Source organism: Vombatus ursinus, unplaced genomic scaffold (assembly GCF_900497805.2).
Source record: "Vombatus ursinus unplaced genomic scaffold, bare-nosed wombat genome assembly UNPS02014814.1, whole genome shotgun sequence".
Classification (NCBI taxonomy): Eukaryota; Metazoa; Chordata; class Mammalia; order Diprotodontia; family Vombatidae; genus Vombatus; species Vombatus ursinus.
Window position 1 is genome coordinate 15836004 of NW_020954592.1, and position 21944 is coordinate 15857947.

The 21944-nt window shown below is 38.0% G+C and overlaps 1 protein-coding gene across 1 annotated transcript in view; it reads left to right on the forward strand.

Annotated features, from left to right (window-relative positions):
- The window catches only part of GABRR3 (gamma-aminobutyric acid type A receptor rho3 subunit), a gene marked incomplete at its 5' end in the record, with an annotated part of 61150 nt that extends 49227 nt beyond the window's left edge, over positions 1 to 11923 (forward strand). Inside the window, 2 exons of the mRNA XM_027835392.1 lie at positions 8390 to 8586; positions 11636 to 11923. Coding sequence (XP_027691193.1) covers positions 8390 to 8586; positions 11636 to 11923 — 485 coding nt within the window. The remainder of the gene's footprint in view (positions 1 to 8389; positions 8587 to 11635) is intronic.
- Positions 11924 to 21944: the final 10021 nt, after the last annotated feature.

The window sequence follows — 21944 nt, forward strand, 5'->3', positions numbered from 1 at the left end:
AGATCACAGATCACCATAACATATAATAATAATGAAAAAAGTTTGAAATGTTGTGAGATTTACCAAACTGACACAGAGTCACGATGTGAGTACATGCTGTTGGAAAAATGGTGCCAATAGACTTGCTCAATGCAGGGTTGCCACAAATCTCCAATTAGTAAAAAATGCAATATCTGTAAAGCATAATGAAGAGAAGCACAATAAAATGAGGAATAAAGGTATTATTATTATTATCCTTTATCATTATTGTTCCTCCACTACAGAACTACTCTAATACCTCGTTGTGGTACTCAGATGAGCCTGGGTCCTTGAAGGCTATGTCTCAGAGCACAGCCTCTGGCAGACCCTACTAGATTGCTGGCTTCAGGTATGGACTTGATCACAGACTATATGTCTATGTCCTCTATCTGAAGAACGGCTAAGCTAAATTTGCAAAGGCTATTCAGGTCAGCTTCAATGGGACAAATTTGTTAGCCCCAGCAGTTCTCAGAGACCATTCCCTAAGTCATAGAGAAGCTGTGATAAATCTGTATGAGGAAGGAAGAAGGAGGAAAGGGAAGAAAAGGGAGAAAGGTTTTATATAGTGCCTACTATGTGCTAAACTGTGTAAAGCACTGTGTTAAGTACTTTACAAATATTATCTCATTTGGTCCTCACACCAACCCTGCAAGGTGCTTTTTATTATTCCCATTTTATAATTGAGGAAACTGAGATGGCATCGAGGTTAGGGAACTTGCCCAGTGTCACACAGTCAATAAGTATCTGTGGCTGGATGTGAACTGAATGTGAGCTGGATGGAGTCTTCCTGACTCCAGTCTAGCAATATCAATTCTGAGCTATATGATAAAGCTCTTTTTTTTCTTTTTTGAGACAATTGAGGTTAAGTGACTTGTCCAGGGTCACACAGCTAGTGTCGAAAGCTGAATTTTAACTCAGATCCTCCTGACTCCAAAGCCTGTGTTCTATCCACTGTACCACCTAACTGCCTCAAGCTCTTTTCTTAAAATATGTCAGCTACCACTTCATAAATATGTAGTAAAAAGAACTGTTATAATTAATTTGCAACTGTATTCTTCCTGGTAAAAATATGTATGAGGCTTCTGCACTATCTGACAACTGCTGAAGGATGTTTTAAATTCTTGCTCTGGGCAAGTCATTTAACCTCCTAGAACCTCAACATTCTCCACTGTAAAAAATGACAAGATTGGACTAGATAGGCTCTAAGCCTTTCTGACTTTAAATATATGACCCTATTAGCCTAAATATATCCTTGTGATTTGGGGAAGTATTATATTTCCTACCTTCACAGTACATTAAGTACACTGTTCTGTCAGCTGCTTCATTGTGTCACATCATTATCATTATCATTATCATCATCATCATCATCATCATCATCTCAACATTTATATAGCACTTACTATGTGCCAGGCACTGTACCAAGTGCTTTATAATTATTATCTCATTTGATCCTCATGACAGCCCTGGAAGGTAGGTATACATTTTTACAGATGCGCCCATTTTACAGATGAGGAAACTGAGGCAAACAGAGGTTAAGTGACTTGCCCAAGGTCACACAATTAATAAGTATCTGAGGCCAGATTTGAACTCAGGTCTTCCTGACTCTAGGCCCAGCTCTCTGTCCACTGCTCCACAATAACTACCAAAGGGGTATGAACCAGAACTGGGTAGTGCACAACATAGCAGTAGAAGTTTTTCAGTTTGCAGCCACTAATAAATTAAAGTATGCATCCTGGCTAACATAGATGCAATTCTTTCCCTCAACTGGCATCCAGCTTACCTCCTCCTATCTACTCATATTTGTGACTAGAGGAGATAATGTTTGGGAAACTAGAGCTGGGCTTTTTATCCACCCTTCATATTTATAAAGGCATAGAATTGAAAGGAGTCAATAAACTTAATTATGCCTAGGTATTCAATAAGGTTTTGGGCAACCCATTTGTGTAAAGAAAGGCTTAGGGTTCTGAAGTTACAAGAGAGGGATGTCTAGATCACTTTCCCTTCTACGTACACATATGGTCCTCCCTTCCTTCCAAGCCTATAGGAGGAAAAGGCTGTATTCGTTTCAAAGTGAGCATTGAGCTTTTGTTTTGTTTTGTTTTTTCCCTCTGATAGACCTGTCTATGGTCGAAGCAAATCTCTGGGGCAGATGGATCATCAGAGATGTTTCCCAGCTGACACACAATAGACTAGAGCAAATTTTTATCAGACCAGAAAACTTTTTTTACCAAAGGTCCTGATTTCTTGAAACCTTGTAAACTTAATAATCAACTTCTTTTTCATCTCTATTGCCTTTAATTCTGCTTCTCCCATATCCCAGATCTCTTCTTGGTCCCTATTCCTCCCCCATAGACATATTAGACTGAGGTTTATAAGGAGCAGAATGATCTGAGGTTTAAAAAAAAAAGTGGAGTTAACCCTTCCACATTGCGACTTTCCCCATTTGGTTTGGCCATATCATGGATCAGTATAAGAAATTAAATGGGAATTTTTTGGGAGGTTTGAGGAAGCCACAGACAATACACAAAGCCCAGCAGATGACACAAAAAAAAATTTAGAAACTCAGAAATGCATAAAATATGTGTATAGTGTTATATAACATCAATATATTTTATCTTTTAATAAATACCATAATAATTCAGACTTATCAGGTACAAAGGGAGGATCAAAAAATTTTACACAGATTTTCCAGGTTGTGGGGCAAGGAGTGCCCCTAACCCCTATGATGTGGAAAGGATAACTATAAATATTTTTACTTATCAATCAGCTACAACAGCTAGAGCAAAGGCACTGAGATGAGAAATGGAGTATCACATGTGAGGAACAGAAAAGCAAGTTTGACTCGGTTACAGAGAATATGAATAGAGTATATATAACGAGGCTAAGTTGAGGCTCAGGTTGTGAAGAGCTTTGAATGCCAAATGGAAGAGTTTCTGTTTGCTCTCAGAGGTAATGGGCTGGGAAATAATGCTGTGACTTGGCATAGTTCAGCCACATTCCAGACCTTCTGAATTCTGTCCATCTGAATTCTATATGACTAAAGTAGGCAGGAGATTTGCATTTCATTTTCTTCATTCACTTTCACTTCCAGGTAATATGTCCCAGGCTCAAGGGCATAAAAGATTACCCTTCTTAAGACTGTGGGGGATAAAATAAGGTCTCTAATAATATTGCATAGACTTGTGGGACTAGTGGTAGTAGTAGAGTAGTAAGTAGTGGATAGAAAGCACAGTGGATAGAGTGCTGGGCCTGGAGTCAGGAAGGCTCCTCTTCCAGAGTTCAAATCTGGCCTCAGACATTTGCTAGCTACGTGACCCTGGGCAAGTCGCTTAACCCTGTTGGCCTGTAAAATGAGCTGGAGAGGAAAAAGGCAAACCACTCCAGTATCTTTGACAAATTTGCCAAGGAAACACCAAATCAGGTCATGAAGAGTCAGACACAACTGAAAAATGCCTGAACAACAATAACAACAACAAAATAGCTACAGTAATAGTAATGTAGTAGTAGTAATAATAGCAGTAGTAGTAGTAGCCATAGTAATAGTAGTAGCCATAGCAGTAGTAATTGCTATGGAGTAGTAACAGTTGTAATAGCAGTAGTAGTAATAGTAGTAGTAGTCACAGTAATAGTTGTAGTAGTAGTAGTAGTAGTAGTAGTAGTAGCAAACCACTCCAGTATCTTTGCCAAGGAAACTCCAAATGAGGTGATGAAGAGTCAGACACAACTGAAAAATGACTCAACAACAATGAAATACTTATAGTAATAGTAATAGAGTAGTAGTAGTAGTAGTAGCAGCAGCAGCAACAACAGCAACAGCAGTATTGACTGACATTTATCTAGCTCTTTAAGGTTTGCACAATGCATTTCATACATTCTCTCATTTGCACCTCACAATAACCCTGTGAAGTAGGTACTTATAGGCATTATTAACACTATTTTATAGAAATGGAAACTAAGGCACAGAAAGGTTGTGAAAGCCTATGATCATGTGGCTGGGAAGTGTCAGAGGTAGGATTAGAATCCAGGTCTTCTTGACTCCAATACTCTATCCACTAAAGAAGACAAAGCTATAGTCCAAATGACTTGACTTTTACAAAATACTTTTACCAAATACGTTTTAAGTGAATTGGAAAAGTAGCTTCTGATCCTAAGAGAAAACCTTTCTTCAGTACATGATCAGTTTGGATCATTCAAAATTCTTTTGATGGGAGATTAACTCTAATGGTTTTGAAAGGAATACTATTTTTCAAGATTAATGTATCTCTAAGAAGTGGCTAGAGACCCATAAATATGTCTAATGGAGCTATAATGTTCTCAAGCCCTAGACCTATTGCTCTAGGAATCTATATTTGAGTGTTCTCATAATTCATTATTTCCTAGCAAGGTAACCCCCTTATTCACTCCTCCCTGCTCATCTAATTAATTTTAATTAACTTTTGAAAAAAAGGAAATGGGGCTAGGACCTGGAATGCTCATTTAAAATAAATATATACATTTAAGCCAACATAAATGAGTTGATTTAAACACCCTTACAAAAGAAAATGGCTGCAGCTTCATTGATCTCTGGGAGATGTAGATAATGCCATTTTTTTTGTTGGACCAACTCTCATTAATTTGTAACACATGAGATAAGACTTCTCTGACGTGGAAGCCTCTGTATTGTAAACCATTTATTTACCCATTGAGAATTATATTACTAGCCATTAAAAATAAGGAGGTAGCATGATGTGGATACAGAATGGTCCTTGGAATTAAAAAGGCCTAGCTTCAAATCCTGCCCCTGATGAATACTGAGTGGTGCTGAGAAAGTCTCTTAGCCTCTCAATGGTCAAAGGAAACTCTCTGGAACTTTCTACTAGGGAATAGGTGCTGATCATACTGACAGAAGTTTCCTCACCTTAAGCTTCTTTCACCAATGAAATCATAGATCTGGGTAAAACAAACAAACGCGTGTGTGTGTGTGTGTGTGTGTGTGTATGTGTGTATGTGTGTATCAAGTACTGTGAAGTAAAGGATTTAGTTGCCTTGTAATGGTTATCCCTACCTGAAAGAAGGAAAATAAGGCCCCGATGGACATCGAGCTAACCAATAGCAGAGATAAAAATGTCACTCAGGTTTTCTACTCTTCTGCTCAGAGTACGTTAGTGAAAAAGAACCTGGGGAAAATACTATGACCATTTGCCAGTTTCATATTACATAAATTGTGTTGTGTTGTCATCACTGTGTTGAGATAGCTAGGTGGCATAGTGGACAGAGAACTGGACTTAGAGTCAGGAAAAACTAAGCTCAAATCCTGCCTCACATACTTAACTAGCTGTGTGACCTTGGGTAAGTCACTTAACTTTCTCTCAGATTCGGTTTCTTCCTCTATAAAATGAGCATAACAATAGCACCTACCTCCTAGGGTTGTGGGACCAAAGGAAACAACACATGAAGTATTTTGCAAATCTTGAAGTGCTACATAAATGCTTACTATTATGATACATGAAGTTTTTTCTTTGTTTAACAATGCCTGGCTGTAGTAAATGTTTAGCAAATGCTTGTTGACTTGACAGGTTTCTTGGGATTCCATGACCAAAGAATCTGTCACCTAGCAGTCAGCTAGCTGGCAATGAGACTCTCAGGTACTTAGTTGGGCTTATTCTTAGACAACAGACAGATCACTTGGACTGTGCTCAAAGTCTTTACAAGCTTCATAGAACCTACAAAAACTCATGCTTCACCAGAGGATCTTGGGTCACTAGCGTACCAGGATAATGAGAGAATTGAGAGGTTTTGGTGTTTTTGGTTTTGGTTTGTTTTTGTTGTTGTTGTTGTTGTTTTGGTTTGTTGTTTTTTTTTTCTTGGAAAAAAATGAGGAAGTAAAGAAATGGAAAACTGCAATGGCTTTGTACAGATACTTTTGTTTTCAATGTGTGACTTGAATGGAAATCTCACAGAACTGTTTTGAGGGTCAGAAGTGACGTGAGTAGTAGTTAGTGATGTTCATGCTGGATCTGTGCAGTTAGGGTTCATTCTGCTATTTGGATTTCATACTACTTGAAAAGTCACTAAAGATCCCATTTGTACTTTCTTCATGGAGACTTAATACATTTAAAATATGCCAGCCAGAATCTAATCAAATAATTACTGTGTAACACGAATACTCAGAAAATGTTATTTATATTTTAAGTATAAACCATTGATGCTGGTTGTTGAGACCCTCTTTCTGTGACATATGGATTAATTGAAATGACTGAGGAAATAAAGGTTCAAGCTTCCAAGCATATCAATTTATTAAATGATGGATGCCCGTTGCACAACAAATCTGGATCAGGCCCACTCAGATTGGCACTGGACCTTGAATATAGGAGAAGACATATTTTTGTGCATAAAAAGAAGACAATTAACAGGATATAAATCAGGATACAATGTTAGGTAATCTGATTTTTAATTAAAAGAAAGATTAGAGGCTTTCCAAGTTGGGGTAGAGAAGACTGAGTGAACAAGTGCAATTCCCTGAAATAAGAAAAAGAGGTGTTACATTCCCCCCCAAATGTCTATATTCATTCAAAGGAACAAGGAAACAGCAACTGATTGACCAGTACAGGGCCAGTCTTCAGATAAGACATATGGGTCGCCTGAGTTGAATAATTGTGAACAAACTCCTTGCATCTTTAGATCTGACTGAGTTTCTGGTCAGCACAATCTTGGTCTTTAGTTAAGGGTCTCTAAGCAAAAGGTAGAGGTGGTCCAGCTTCCCAACCACACAGGGTTGGGTTCAAAGAATACAAGTAAAGTTTTCTCATAATTCCCAAAATTGAACAAAGTTTTCTCACAAGAGAGAAATTGGACTAGACCCATAATTAAATAGAAAAGGAACTGACCTAGATTCAGAATTTAATCACAAGGTGAAGTCACTGTGGTTCACTCAATTCCCACAAATTCCTCAATTCCCAAACATATCTCACACACACACACACACACACACACACACACACACACACACACACACACACACAATCTCACTCTAATCTACCTTTTCAGTCTTATCTCATGCTGTTGTTCCGTTGTGTCCAACTCTTTATGACCCTGTGGACCAGAACACTCCATTGCTGTCTGTGGGGTTTTCTCAGCAAAGATAGATACTGGAGTGGTTTGGCATTTCCTTCTCCAGTGGATTAAGGAAAACAGAGATTAAGTGACTTGCCCAGAGTCACAGAGCTAGTAGGGTCAGGGTTAGATTTGAACTCAGATCTCCTGACTTCAGGGCCAGCACCCCAACCACTGAGTCATCTTGCTGTCTCTTGTACCACTTCCTTTAATAAAGTCTGTTTAACCACAAAATTGGAAGACATTCCATCCCTCCATTCTCATTCTGACATCTCCTTTATCCATAGCTTTGTTCACACTGTCCCTTGAAGCCTTTAATGCAACATCCTCATCACTTTCCTTCCTTCCTGGCCTATCTTAGCTGCCATTTAAGCCTTCTCTGACATCCCTTGACCCCAGGTGATTGACTTTTCCATCTCCAAATTTCTCATTGCATTTTATCTGATCTCCTTTGCACTTTTCAAGCTTTCACTCATATCATAGTTATTTATGTAGGTGTCTCCTCACCTCCATTTTTTAAAGTAATAAGTTACTTGAGAGCAGCTTTTCTGTGGTTACTATCCCTGAATTCCTAGCACCTAGCTAATCATCCCTGATCAAGAGAAGTGGGGGGAAAGGATGACAAAAGAGAACAAGAGATAAGTAAAGAGAGGCAGAAAGATCTTGAATTTAGATTTAATAAATACATGCTTTAAAATTAGCTCAAATTTGTTTTCAGCTATTATTTTACTTATTTATTAGTTAGCTATTACTGCTTTAAAAATAGTCAGGCTATAAACAAGAAATTGGTTACTTGGATTAATCAAGTATAAGGTTCAAGAGGTTCTATTATTACTTACTATGGAAAAGTGCTGAATTTCAGGTAAGAACATCTGGCTTTAAAAATTGTCATGTGACTTTGAACATATCACTGTACCTTTTGTTGCCTCAGTTTCCTCATCTGAAAAATGACTAGATGATTTCTAAGGTCCTTTCCAGCCCTGAATCTATGTTAAGGAACAAGGAAACACAACTTATGTAGTGCCAGGCATTTTGCAAATATTATTTCTCCCTGCAGGATAGGTCCTTTATTTATCCCCATTTTACAGTTAAGGAAATTAAGGCTGAGAGAGGTTAAGAGACTTGCCCGAGCATATAGCTAGAAAATGTCTGAGGCCAGACTCAAACTTAGGTCTTCCTGACTGCAGGCCCAGAACTCTAACCCCTGCACCACCTAGTTGGCTTAGATACTATGACCTTACTTCATTGGATTTATAATTTATTCTCCTTGACTTGGCAGGTATAACTACTGTGCTGACAATGTCCACTGTTATCACTGGAGCCAGTGCCTCAATGCCTCAGGTGTCTTATATCAAAGCTGTGGATATTTACTTATGGGTCAGTTTTCTCTTTTTGTTACTGTCCGTCATTGAGTATGCAGCAGTGAATTACCTCACCACAGTGGAAGAAAGGAAGCAATTTAAAAAGAGGGGCAAGGTACAGCCTCACATATTTGTTTTTCCTGTGTGATTCTTTTTGAAAAAGTCCAGTCTCACATCCAAACTCTGACTGACATCATAAGCCCAATATGTTAAGCCTTTGCTCCCTCAAGAAAATAAATTGAGGCCCATTGCTGATATAAGCATGCGCTAGGAGTCCTTTAGCATCCTGGTTTGATCAGGGAGGATTACTCTTCCCTCATCCATGAACAGTCCACCTCTTGAAATGTGTTCTGGAGTAGAAGTGGAAGAGCTGGCTAACAAAAAAAGTAAATCCAATTTCATTCATCTTCTAATAGATCAATGTCTTCAGGGCTTATTTTTTGCTTCACGCTCACTAGAAGAGGGGAGGAAATAGTGAAGGTAGAGATTTTAAAATTAAAGAATCGTAGACCAGGAGCTAAATGGTACTTCTGAAGCCATGCTCCTCATTTTGCCAGTGAAGGAACTGAGGCCAAGGGAGGTAAAGGGACTTACCCAAGGTCACAGAAGTAGTAAGTTAAAGTGGGATTGGAACCTAATTCCTTTGACTGAAAATTCAATACCCTGTCCACTGAATAGAGCACTAGACCTGGAGTCAGGAAGACTGATCTTCCTGAGTTCAAATTTGGCTCAGATACTTACCAGCTATGTGACCCTGGGCGAGTTCCTTAACCCTCTTTGCCTCAGTTACCAAATCTGTAAAATGAACTGGAGAAGGCAATGGCACACCACTCCAGTATCTTTGCCAAGAAAACCCAAAATGGTGTCCCTAAGAGTCAGTATACCACTGAAATGACTGAACAATAACCCTTGAATTTTGTCTTTTCCTCATTGCATACAAAGAAGATAATCAGATTCCTAGGCTCGAAGGAGAATAATCAAGCCCTTTGAATGTATTAGTCATCTCACCTCTTTCTCTCTTTATAGTAACTTATAAATTTGGAGAATCATAGACAGAGATCTGGAAAGGACCCCAAAAGTTGTCTAATCCAAAGAGGACTTCAAAATATAAGGAAACAGAAGCACAGAAAGCTTAAGTGATCTGCTCAACATTACCCAGGTTGCAAGAGGCAAAGCCAAGATCATGACCCTATAATTTCTCCAAAACTCAACCAGCTACTCTAAGATGGATGGTCATTTTCTATGGCTTACTCGATAAAGCATAGCTGTACAGTAAATTAGAACAATAGATTTGGAGTCAAAGGACCTGGATTCAAATCCTGGCTCTGACACTTGTTACCTAGAAACCATGGGAAAGTCGCTTAACATCTTTGGGCCTCAGTTTGCTCATCTGTAAAAATGAAGGTAATAAAGTAATAAATAGAGGGTAATAAGGCATAAATCCCATGAAATGCCAAATGGGGTACTGCTGCCCCGTCTTTGCCATTTCTATTCCACTGCCAAAAGAGTTAGTGTGTATAAGTTTATGTCTGTTGAGGGGTTGAGGGAAGGGTCATATAAATAATCTCTGAGCTTAGAAACTGAAGAGAAATTATGTAAATAACAATTTGCCTTCATATAGAGAGTTAGTTTTCACAGTACTTTCCTGACAATAAATACCTCCGTGAAAGTTAGGAAAGTTTTATTAGCCCCATTTTGCAAATGGAGAAACCAAAATCTCTTAAAGGCTAAGTGACTTGCCCTAGATCACGCAGCTAATAAGATTCTTAAATAAGATTTGAACTCAGGTTTACCAGAGTCCAAGCCTAGTACACTATCTGTTACATCATAGTACTTCTCATGGAATACAGAGACAGCTGACTCAAGGTACAGACTCCCAGGCAACTGAATTCAACTCAACTTAATTCAGTAAATATATATCAAATGCCTCTTATCTGTTCTGTGTGCTGTAGAAAGTATAAAGGCATTCAAGACCTACCCTCAAGTGACATATAATTTAACAAGATTGGGGAGGGTTATGTGTGTTCAGTTGTGCCTGAGTCTTCATGTCCCCGTTTTGGGATTTTCTTGGTAAAGATACTGGAGTGGTTTGCCATTGCCTTCTCCAGCTCATTTTACAGATGAGGAAACTGAGGCAAACAGGGTGAAGTGACTTGCCCAGGGTCACACAGCAAGTAAGTGTCTGAGGCCAGATCTGAATTCATGAAGATGAGTCTTTCTGATTCCAAGCTCAGTGTGCTCTATCCGTTATGCCACCTCACTGCCCCTAATGAAAGTACTATGCTAAAATGAAAGATAATAGTAGTAATAACAATAGCTAAGATTTATATAGCACTTTAAGATTTGCAAACATTTTACAAATATTATCTTATTTTATTCTCTCAGCAACCCAGAGAGGTAAGTACTATTGTCATCCCCATTTTACAGAGGAGGAAATTGAAGCAGATAAGTTAAACAACTTGCCCAGGGTCTCACAACTAGTAAGGATATGAGAGCTGGATTTGAACTCAGGGCTTCCTGACTCCAGGTCCAGCACTCTAGCCAGTGCACTACAACAGGAATTAAAGAAGCAAGATGTTGAGAGGGAGTGTGGAAGGGCCATGTCAATGCTAAGAGGTTGAGTGCTAAAGGGGCAGGCAAGGCTGACCCGTTTATAATCTTCTTCATTTCAAAAATATCTTCCCAAACACTGCCTGAATTTTTTACTTTACTTTATTCTACTGCCTGAAATTTTACCAACCACAGATTCATTTGAACTAGCATGCATATTCTTTTTTTAAAAAAAAGCAAATGCCTCTGGGAGAGTTGAGTTTTCAGTCACTCATACTTTAGTGATCATGAACATAGTTACATCTCTTTCTGCCTAACACAGCATTGAGATTAGCAGCGCTGAGGGAATAGAGGTTTTAATTTAGGCATGTATGTGGGTACATATATGTATATGTATGTACGTACATACAAACATATGTGTATATATGCATGTGAATACACACATTTCTTCTTAAGAGAGTATTAGGTCCTTGAGGGCACTGTTGCCTAAATCGTTGCCTTGCCCATAGACGACATTTCAAAAATGTTGAATGTATGCCCCTATTAGAACACTTTTTTATCCATGTAATTGTCCCATATATCTGTTTGCTCCATTTTGTAACTTTTTTTTTCAGATTTCTGGAATGTATAACATTGAGGCAGTACAAGCAATGTCATTTGATGGTTGTTACCATGACAGTGAGACTGATATTGACCTGCCCTCCTTTTCTATACATTCAGAAGAGTATTCAGTGAACAGCAAAAATCCCTACATCCCCACCATTGATTCAGCTCAGCTAAAGAGGAAGAAGTCTTTGAAAGGCAATGTTGGCAGAACCATTCTTAAGAACAATCATGTCATTGACACATATTCTAGGATTGTTTTTCCTGCGATGTTTATTGTATTTAATTTTTTTTATTGAGGTTTCTATGTACGAACAGAGATTACCAAGAGCCAGTTTGTGTAAAAGCCACCCCTGTGTTCCCCAGAGGAATTAACAGAAATGGAAAAGAGGGAGTTGCCCCAGTTCCCCTGGATTGGAGAGGCCCCAACATTACATTTGGAATGTGTAATGGATATGTTATCTGTAGCACCCAGGGACCCTCTCACCTGTGTACCTCCAGAAAACTACCCCAGGTCTAGGCACATTGTGGATCAGAATCTTCTCTATACGGTAGTCCACAAGCCCCCAGTGGTGTATTTACTTTTAATAGTCTGCCATAGGACATACTTCATTCAAAGCAAAGACATTTAAGGAAACAACATAGTAATAAAAAAAAATGTTCTCGTAAACTTAAATCTCACTTTCCCACAAATGTATATACCCTTAATGAGAAGAGTAGACATGTGTAGGACATACATGCAATACTGATTACCATGGCCCCTACTGCTTGAAACTTGTCCATTTGTTCCTGCTTCACTTAGATGGGGGCAGCTACTCCTCTACAGAATGAAAGCTTTCCACATTTCTCTGAAAATCTTGAGATATCTATTTTTTCCCCTTTCTCCCCCTAAGTTCAGAGGAACATGTTCGTTCATTTTATATTTCTCAAAAGAACTTTCTAGGTTTATTCAATTCCCATGTTTGCATTTCAAAGTTTCTGCACTGGTTTGGTCTTTACATCAGTAATGCTTTGTTATTCTCTATTCTAAAGATCCATTTCCTTCCCTCCCCCTTCATACTACATGTAGAATTACACTCAGTTTTCCAAGGTAAGTCATTTTCAGGTGTAAACTTTAGTTTTTACCTTTTGGCAAGATTTTCTCCTCATTACATGTTTTTTGGCTAAGCCATTTTGTTCACTGAAGTTTTGCTTGTATTTGTTGTGGAATTATTCTCTTCTTGGTTTACTTTGCCTATTTCTTTTAACCAATAGTATCAATTATTTGGTGGGGGGGGTTCTAGTTATTCATATTTCAAGTTTCAGTTCTTGTATTTAAACTCCCTGCCAAGTCTAGGCTCTGACTCCTAGCACTCTCAGATCGTTTGGATAGGGTCACATCGATCCTCTCACCTCTGTCATCTGCATGCTCCTGGCATTGCCATTATGAATGAAGTGACTGGCACTAGACCCCACCCTCTGCCTCAGTCTCTGACTTCTGTCTCAATATCCTGGTGGTCCACTGAGGATGCTAGCCTCAGTCCTACTTGTCTCTTACATTTGCAGAATCCCCTATCAGTAATTAATTCTGTCTTCTTCTGTATTGTTGACAAGCCTTAGTCACATAATTAGAGGTTGTACTGATCTCAGGATTCCCAAGGAGCCTGGGCACCCACAAACTGATTGGACCCTGATGTGGATCCCATTTCTTTAAGAAGTGCACAGGGATGACCTGTATCCTTGCACTGTGACCTGTGGGGACAAGCTATATCTTTTGCTTATGTTCTGACAGGTCAGGGCTGGGATCTGGCTTCAGATCCTCAATTAACAGGATTCATGCTGACTTAACTCCCTTCCCCCTAACCCTTGCAGGTTAGTCATTTAGAGCACCATCGGGCTTCAGACTCAATTACCTGAGCTCATGCTGTCTTCTCTGGTACTACCCATACTCTACCAACTTCCAGTTTGTTCTCTGAGGTTTATGCTGGCTTCCCTAGGGTGTCCCCAGACTAAGAGTCCTCTGACTTGAGAGTTATTTAGCTGAGCTCATTCTAGTTTTCCTCCCTTCCATTCTCTGACCTCTGACCATCTCGTTGTGCAGTTCTAGACTGGGTACAAGAGCTTCCTTCTCTTTCTCGTTAGTTTTGTTCATCATTATTCTATCTGGGGTCCTTTAGGGCATGTGTGTGAGAACTGTGCTTCTTTTCAAACTATCACATCACTATCTTAATGGGAATGTCAAATCTGGGTTTATTAAAGGGTACACTATTTCCTTCAATCACAGAAAATCTAGAATCTGTTGGAATCCATCCCCACAGGCTGATCTGTTCCTCCAGGGAATAAAAACATAACCCCTGGGATGTTTAGTTTTAACTTTCCTGGAATCATCACAGAAAACAGTGTAGAAAGAGAAAGCAGATGGAGGAGAAGAAGCTGGGAGCTGCAACACGCAACAGCAGCAGCAATGATGTAATTTCCCATCCCAGGCTAAAGAGGAGACATGGGAACTCATGGGAGTTACCAGAGAGACAGAGATTGATGGCACCTAGTATCCATTTCAGAGCTTGTTTCCTTACTCTGCTGTAAGTTGTTGTTGAGTTTGTTTGTTTGTTTTTCCTGACCTAGTTTTGCTTCTCATAAATATCTGCGGTCAACGTATATGTATGAATTTCCTGTGTGAATTTGCTAGAATTCTGGGTTATGGCAGGATAGCGCTGGTTGCTCCAGGCATATAAAAAGAAAATGGCTAGGAAGCTTCCTTCCTAGTTCACTGTGGGAATCTCAATCATGGTCCAAATGTTAGAGAACTTCTCTAAATGAAAGCATATTTTATGAGCCCCCCTTCCCTTTTTTTAATAACATCATAAATTCCCAAGAACAGAATTGAAAAGGAACCTGGGATTTGTTATTGTTGATGATGTTTTCTGTCTGTCTTTCAGAAATTAAATATAGAATTTTGGTATGGAGAAGATAAAAGGAAGCATCTCCCTCCTTTCAGTAGAGAGGTGAGGGGACTACAGGTGAAAAATGCTACATACACTATGAGATCAGTGGTGTGCTGGTAAATGTTTAATAATCAACTTTGGGAAAAGAAAAAGTATGCTGGACACATATTTAAGTTTAATTTGCATTATAAATATTTTCTCTATCACTTTCTCATGTCTAGACAATCAACAAAACAATAAATTAAGTCCTGATTTGTAGCATTTGCTGATTTCCGAAGTGTAAATGCTCACCCTGAAAATGTAACAATTAGCTCTTTCTAGCCAGTTCAAGCTGGCTCCAGAACATTTCAGTTGGCTTCATTTAACTGTTTTAGTTTACCTCAAGGGAGTTTTTTAGGCAAGAGGAGTATATTTGGAAATGCCCATGATATAAAAACAAAAGGCATCAATAAAAAATTTGAAGAGAAACACAAGCCCTGGAAGGCTGTGGTCATATCTGAATACATTTTTTTCTAGATTTGTTAACTCATTATATCACATTAGTATGTGTGTGTATACACACACACACAAACACATAAAACAGACCCATTTGAGTGTTTACACATTTGTGTGTATATACATATATAATATACATACAATGTATATGTATGTGTGTATATCATATATCTGTGTGCATACATGTACATGTATTTATGTGTATATACACATAGTATGTAAACAATCAAATATATACATGTGTATCTATATATGTATACAACATATATATAGATTACTTATATAATATATACATATGTAAATACATACATACTCAAATGGATCTATTATTTCATTGCCTTGGGAGTTCTTTCCAATGATATACATTGACACAGATGATCACAAACCAGCTATGCCTACCCATTTGTCATCCAAGTTCACCACAATGTGCTAGAAGCCTTCTTTGTTCCTGTCTCCTGATATCTAGATGGTGGATATCTCAATCAGTGGAGCATTCTGGCCATTCATTTATCATCTTATGCTCTTGCCACATTATGGGTCCATAATGTCTATCATGTACTTCTTTGGTAAGATCCTTTACTCCTGTTCTTCTCCTGAATTCTTCATCAATTCAACATTACATCCCACTCTAAGCCACATCCACTACACGGCCTTCTGTTGCCTTCTGATGCTGCTCATGTCTGATTCTTTGGAAACAATGGTGTTCCAGGTCTTCCTACCATACAGAAACACCAGTAAAAGAAATGTTTTTGTTGAAAAGACCTAGATAACTCCATGAATCAACCAATCAATCATTCAAACAATATAAGTGTAGCTACAATTATGTTTTTTTAGTCAAGCTCTGTGGGTCACATATAAAATCAACAAATTTATTTGGAATCGGGCATTCAAGCAACTGGCAGTTAAGTGGTAGGAGCCATTCAGCAAAGTCTCTAAAAATCATTGCTTGGAGTCAGAGAGAAGAGCCTCAGCCTCAGCTTCAGTTTTAGTTTTATCAAAGGTCACCACCACTACCACTCCTATCCCCACCCACACCACAAGGAAAATCTTGTGAACTTCAAAGGACAAGAGATTTGGATTTTTTCATTGTCATTCTAATCCTAGGAGTTTTCCTGGAACAGTTGACACAGTGTCTGCATCAAGAGCCAAGGACAATCAATTCTAAACAAATTAAGGGAGGGTGATTTCAAGACTCTACAGGGAGCCCAGTATAAAAGTTATACTGTGCGCAAAGGGAACTTCATGAATAAGCCCACAAGAGGGAGAAAATGACTTTCAGAAACCAACTCTTGATTGAACCCTTGGCCATGTGCCCAAGAATTTATCCTGGTTTATACCAGGGTAAATTAATACTAGTGTTTATCAGTGGTCAATAGATATGAACAAACAGTTCTCAAAAGAACAGTTGCACACTATTAACAGCCATATGAAAAGAATGCTGCAAATCATTAATAATAAGAAAAATGCCAGCCAAAATAATGCTGAGGTAATACCTCAGACCAGAAAATTAGAAAAGATGACAAAACACAGGAATAGTCAAGGTTGGAGGGGGTAGGGAAAGAAATGCACAATAATACATTGTTTGGGGAAACATGGATTAGTACAACCATTTTGGAAAACAATTTGGAATTATGCAAATAAGATGGCTAAAAATGTCTGTACCTGTTGACTCAGATTGTAAGGCTGAGCATATACCCCAAGGAGATTGCTGACAAAAAGAAAGACTTTATAAAGACCAAAATATGTATAGCAGGACTTTTGTGGTAATAAAGCACTAGAAACAAAATGGATATTCATTAATTGGGAATAACTAAATAAACTGCAAAATATGAATGTAGCAGAATATTATTGTAATGCAAAAAATTACAAACATGGTGAATATAGCATGGAAAGATTTACATGAACTGATGAAAACTGAAGTAAGCAGAACTAAATATATATATATGATATATATACATATATACATACATGTATATATACACACACACACAATAATTACAACAATGTAAATGGAATAACAATTGCAAGATGAATGTGTGTGTGTATAGTTTATCCTCAAAGAAGAGATCTAAGAAGAAACCTCTCCCACTCCTTTGCAGAGATAGAGGAAAGGATGGTCCTCAAGTGTAAAATATTTCCTGCAAAATCAGATTTTAAAGATCTATTGACTGATTTTGCTGGGGAGGTTTTCTTCTTCTTTTTTTAATCTGTCATAGGAGCTCTCTGAGTGGGGAGGAAGAAATATGATGATGTAAAAATATCTTTTTTTTTTGACTCTCTATTTAGCTCAGGTTGGAAGTTCAGCAGTCACTCAAAGGCCTGATCCCACTTCTGATTGACATGGAAGTTTTGACCTGCTCTGTTTCTAATCTGGGTCTTTTCATTGCTCCTTAGGAAACGTGATGATCCCCAACTCTTCAGGCTCATCTTTTTGGCCCCAGACTTAGTGTGTATCAGCTTTAGCCTTATTGCAGCTCAGAACTCATGAGCTCAAGAGAGCCACCAGCCTCAACTTCCCCAGTAGCAGAGATCATACCATATCTGGCAAAAATATTTTTTAAAGAAAAAAATAGCACATTTTTGGTTGGCATTTCAGGGGAAAAAAGATAAAAACACAAATCCATGCATCAGAAAATACTTTTGGAACAATCTTCCAACACAAAATAACTTAAAATAGTTTTTTATTATAGGGTTGTGTCCTGGGTGAGATCATGTTTGAAATTAAGAGGTGAATCAATGGCAAAATAGTCTTAAGATCTGCCAAACATTGTTCAAAATCACAGTCTAGGGAGAAAGAATGGGAAGAGAAGCCTTTACATGAATGAGTTCCAATTCTTTTGTGGAATGAGAATGGAATAAATTGTATTACTTGATTAACTTGGATGTTGTCCTGGTCTGGGTTATTATACACTAGAGGGTTTTAAAAATATACAATAGCCAGTGTCTCTCTTGTTAGTCAGAAACAAATATCTCTATGCTGGTTACTAGGCAGTCAATAGGACAGTAAATAAACTATGAAATATTATCATATGTGATAACATAACACTATCAAAGTGACCTGGTTGCCTCTACTACTAGAATATCTTCTGTATCAGAGGTATCAAATACATGCCAGAACCAATTAAAATGTAATTGAGAAATATTTAACAAAATAAAGAAAAATACAATAAAACAGATAAATGCTCATATGTGCTTTTCTAAATCAATACATGGCCTGCAAGGACCCTTATATATGGTCTAGTGGCCCACATTTCTATTTGAGTTTGACACCACTACTCTACATATAGCTATTTCAGTATTGCTGATGACTTCTTTCCATAAGCATGGTATAGTAGAAAGAGTAAACCTAAAGACCCAAATTCAAATCCTTGTTCTTTCATTTGTTTCCCTTGTGACATTGGGCAAGTCAGGTCACATTAGCACTTCTGTTTATCATCTTTTAAAATGAGGGCATTTGATAATTTCTAAAGCCAGGTAAATGTTGTTCTTGGTAAATGTTAAACAACTGGCTCATGCAAGACACACACAAGTTTAATCTGCGTTATTTACACTTTCTCCAACACTTTCTTAAGTCCAAACAATCAGCAAAACAACAATTTAAGCTCTGATTTGTAACTTTCTGAGTTTTTTTCACACTGAAAATTTAAGTGAGTTCTTGTGAATCAGTCCAAGCTGGGTCCTGAATACCTCTGCTTCCAAGCTCTAAGTCCTGTTAACCTGTGGCCATTTTGGCAATTGAGCCACTGCTTATAAGAAGTTATTATGATATGCCCCTCAAAATCCATTTTTTAAATAAAGAAAGAACTTGCTCCCTTATCATGATCTACTCATTGGACCTTTGATTTCATTGGTATAAGGAATTCCCAGTGAGGAAATTCCTTCTACCCATGTGGATCAGCATGATTCTGTAGCTTAGAGTCTTAGAAAGTCACCCAGGGCATTGAGAGGTTAAGTGACTTGTTCTGAGCCACACAAACATTATGTATCAAAGGCAAGACTTGAACCCCAGTCTTCAAGAATCTCCCACTAACTCTCTCTTGCTCTACCATGCTGCCTTTTAGACATAAGTAATAATTTGACAAATTATCAATATTTGTCCTTTCCCAAAGTTTCACAAATTATTGACAGTTTGCCCACCAAATAGCAGTCATACAGAACTTCATACATTGCCAGTTATTTACTTTTTGCTCATAGACAACACACGCACTAACAATTTACCTCATTAGATGAAGATTAAGAAAAAATACACTTCAATATTTTCCCCTTATAGGACTTTGTTATAAAGAAGGACAGTTTCAGTACCCAATACATAACATACTATTCAGATTAACTTACTAACATTTGGTGTGAATGAATATTGGCCTCAGAATCAAAAAACCTGCGTTTGAATCTTGGCTCTGGCACTTCCTACATCATGAGCTGTGAGAAATGATTCATTTGGACCTCTACTCTATTTCAATCAGTATTAATCAGTTTGATATTTTATATAAATCATATAGAGATAATTACATTAAGATAGGTTCTTATAGTAGGCCTTTATAGTAGCCTCAGATTTAACATGTTCACTACTTGTTTACCAGTTATGAAGCTCAACTGTGCAACCACAACAATGCTGACAAACATATCTCCAACCTGTTTTACTCAAATTCCATGTTCAAACCCAGTGTGGGTAGGATGCCTTGACTCTTTGGAAAGCCCCCCAACTTGTTTTTGTACCTCTTTACCACCCTTTCTTGTGCAACGTGAGAAGGTGATCTTATGACCATCTTACGACTACTTAGTCAGCAGGTATGTTTCCTGTTTTGTTCAAACTGCTGATATGTAATTTTTGGCCCTCAAGAGCAAGGTGTACCAACCAATGAGATTCTGTATTTTACCATGCGTATTTTGCACATTTGGGTATCAAATCCTATGAAGACAAGGTCCTGGGGACCAGAGACATCTCAGATCATGAGAAAGATATGAGGCCCACTTTACTGAAGAGGGCCATAGACCCTTTGATGAAGTGCTATTAGCTTAAAGTTCTGCCTCAGTGGCTTTTCTTGCACATTGGACAATTTTTGACACCACAGAGCAAGACATTTCCCCTCTTGGCACCTGTTTATTTGTAAAATGGTGAGAGTAATTTGGGTATGGGGCAGAGGTATCAAATACACTTTCCAGCCAGCAAAACTCCTGACCCCAACCAGATAAAAATGTAACTGGGAAATGTTTAACAAAATAAATAAAATGCAATAAAACATAGATAATGTTAATTTGTGGTTTTCAAGGTTAGTATGCCTAGGCAGGGGTTTGTTTCTGTTTGAGTTTGACACCACAAATGTAGAGAGGAGAATGCTGACCTTGGAGTTATGAAGACCAGGGTTCAGTTCCTTCCTACCTTTGCACAGACTAGCTGTGTGATCCTGGGCAAGTCATTTAACTTCTCAGTGCCCCAGGCAGCTCTTTAAAGTGATGCACAGAACTATGCCCAAAGGTATATAAAATTGTGCATACCCTTTGATCCAGCAATATCATTACTAGGTCTGTATCCCAAAGAGATCATAAAAAATGGAAAAGGACCCACCTGCATAAAAATATTTATAGCAGCCCTTTTGTGATGGCAAGGAATTGAAATTGAGATGATGCTCATCAATTGGGAAATGACTGAACAAGTTGTGGTATATGATTGTAATGGAATACTATTGTGCTATAAGAAATGATGAGCAGGCAGATTTCAGAAAGACTTACATGAAGTGATGCTGTGTGAAGTGACCACTTGTTTACCAGTTATGAAGCTCATTGTGCAATGATCAACTTTGATAGACTTAGCTCTTCTCAGCAATATAATGATCTAAGACAATTCCAAAAGACTCATGACGGAAAATGCTATGCACATCCAGAGAAAGAATTATGGAGTCTTAATGCAGATCAAAGCATACTATTTTCTCTGTTTTTGGGGGGTTTTTTTGTTTTGTTTTGTTTCACATGGTTTTTCCCTTTTCTGATTCTTCTTTCACAACATGACTAATGTGGAAATATGTTTAATATGATTGTACATTTATTGCTTGCCATCTTGGGGAGGAAGAGGGGAGGAAAGGAGGGGAGAAAAATATTTGGAACTCAAAATTTTATAAACGTGAATGTTGAAAACTATCTTTATATGTATTTAGAAAAATTGAAATAATATTAAGTGGGAAAAAATAAAGTAATGAGCATATTATTAATGTGCATATGGAAGAGAACTTTCTACTTGGGAAATCCCTTGCAATAGTGAACTCATGGGCTCAGATTAAAAACAAAATAAAACAAAAAACAAACCTTATAAGGTTCTTGTGAGGAAAATACTTTGTGAGCCATAAAGCATTATATTAAAGTTATTGTTGTTATTATTATAGTCACAACTCCTCAGAGAAATCAAACAGGATATGACTAAGTACATAAAATAGGAATTGGAACAAAAATGTTAACCATCACTCTAAACATTGTTACTGTGTTCTTTAAGAGATGTTGATTACAGGCACACCAAGCAGCCCCAACTCTGGGCTCAGGAAGATTAGCTTTTATCCTGGGAAAGCTTGAGTTCTAAAGGAGGGGAGTTAGGTTTTTCTCATACTCTCTGGCTCATTATTCCCCAACCTCAAAGCAAAACTCTGGAGAAGATAGTTCAAACAAAGATTAGGAATGTCTTATGATTAGGGTATCCACAAAAAAGGATTAATAGGGTCCCTTCTTGAAAAGAACTTGTGGGGTCCCAACTGGGAAAAAGTCATAAAAACTTAAACTCTATGAAGGGTGGAAGCCCAGACATGGTGATCTGTTAGAAATCATAACTTAGATACTAAATCATAACTTAAACAATGAGTCATAACTTAAGATACCATGACCTATGAAAGCCAAAACAATATCATGGCCCATATGT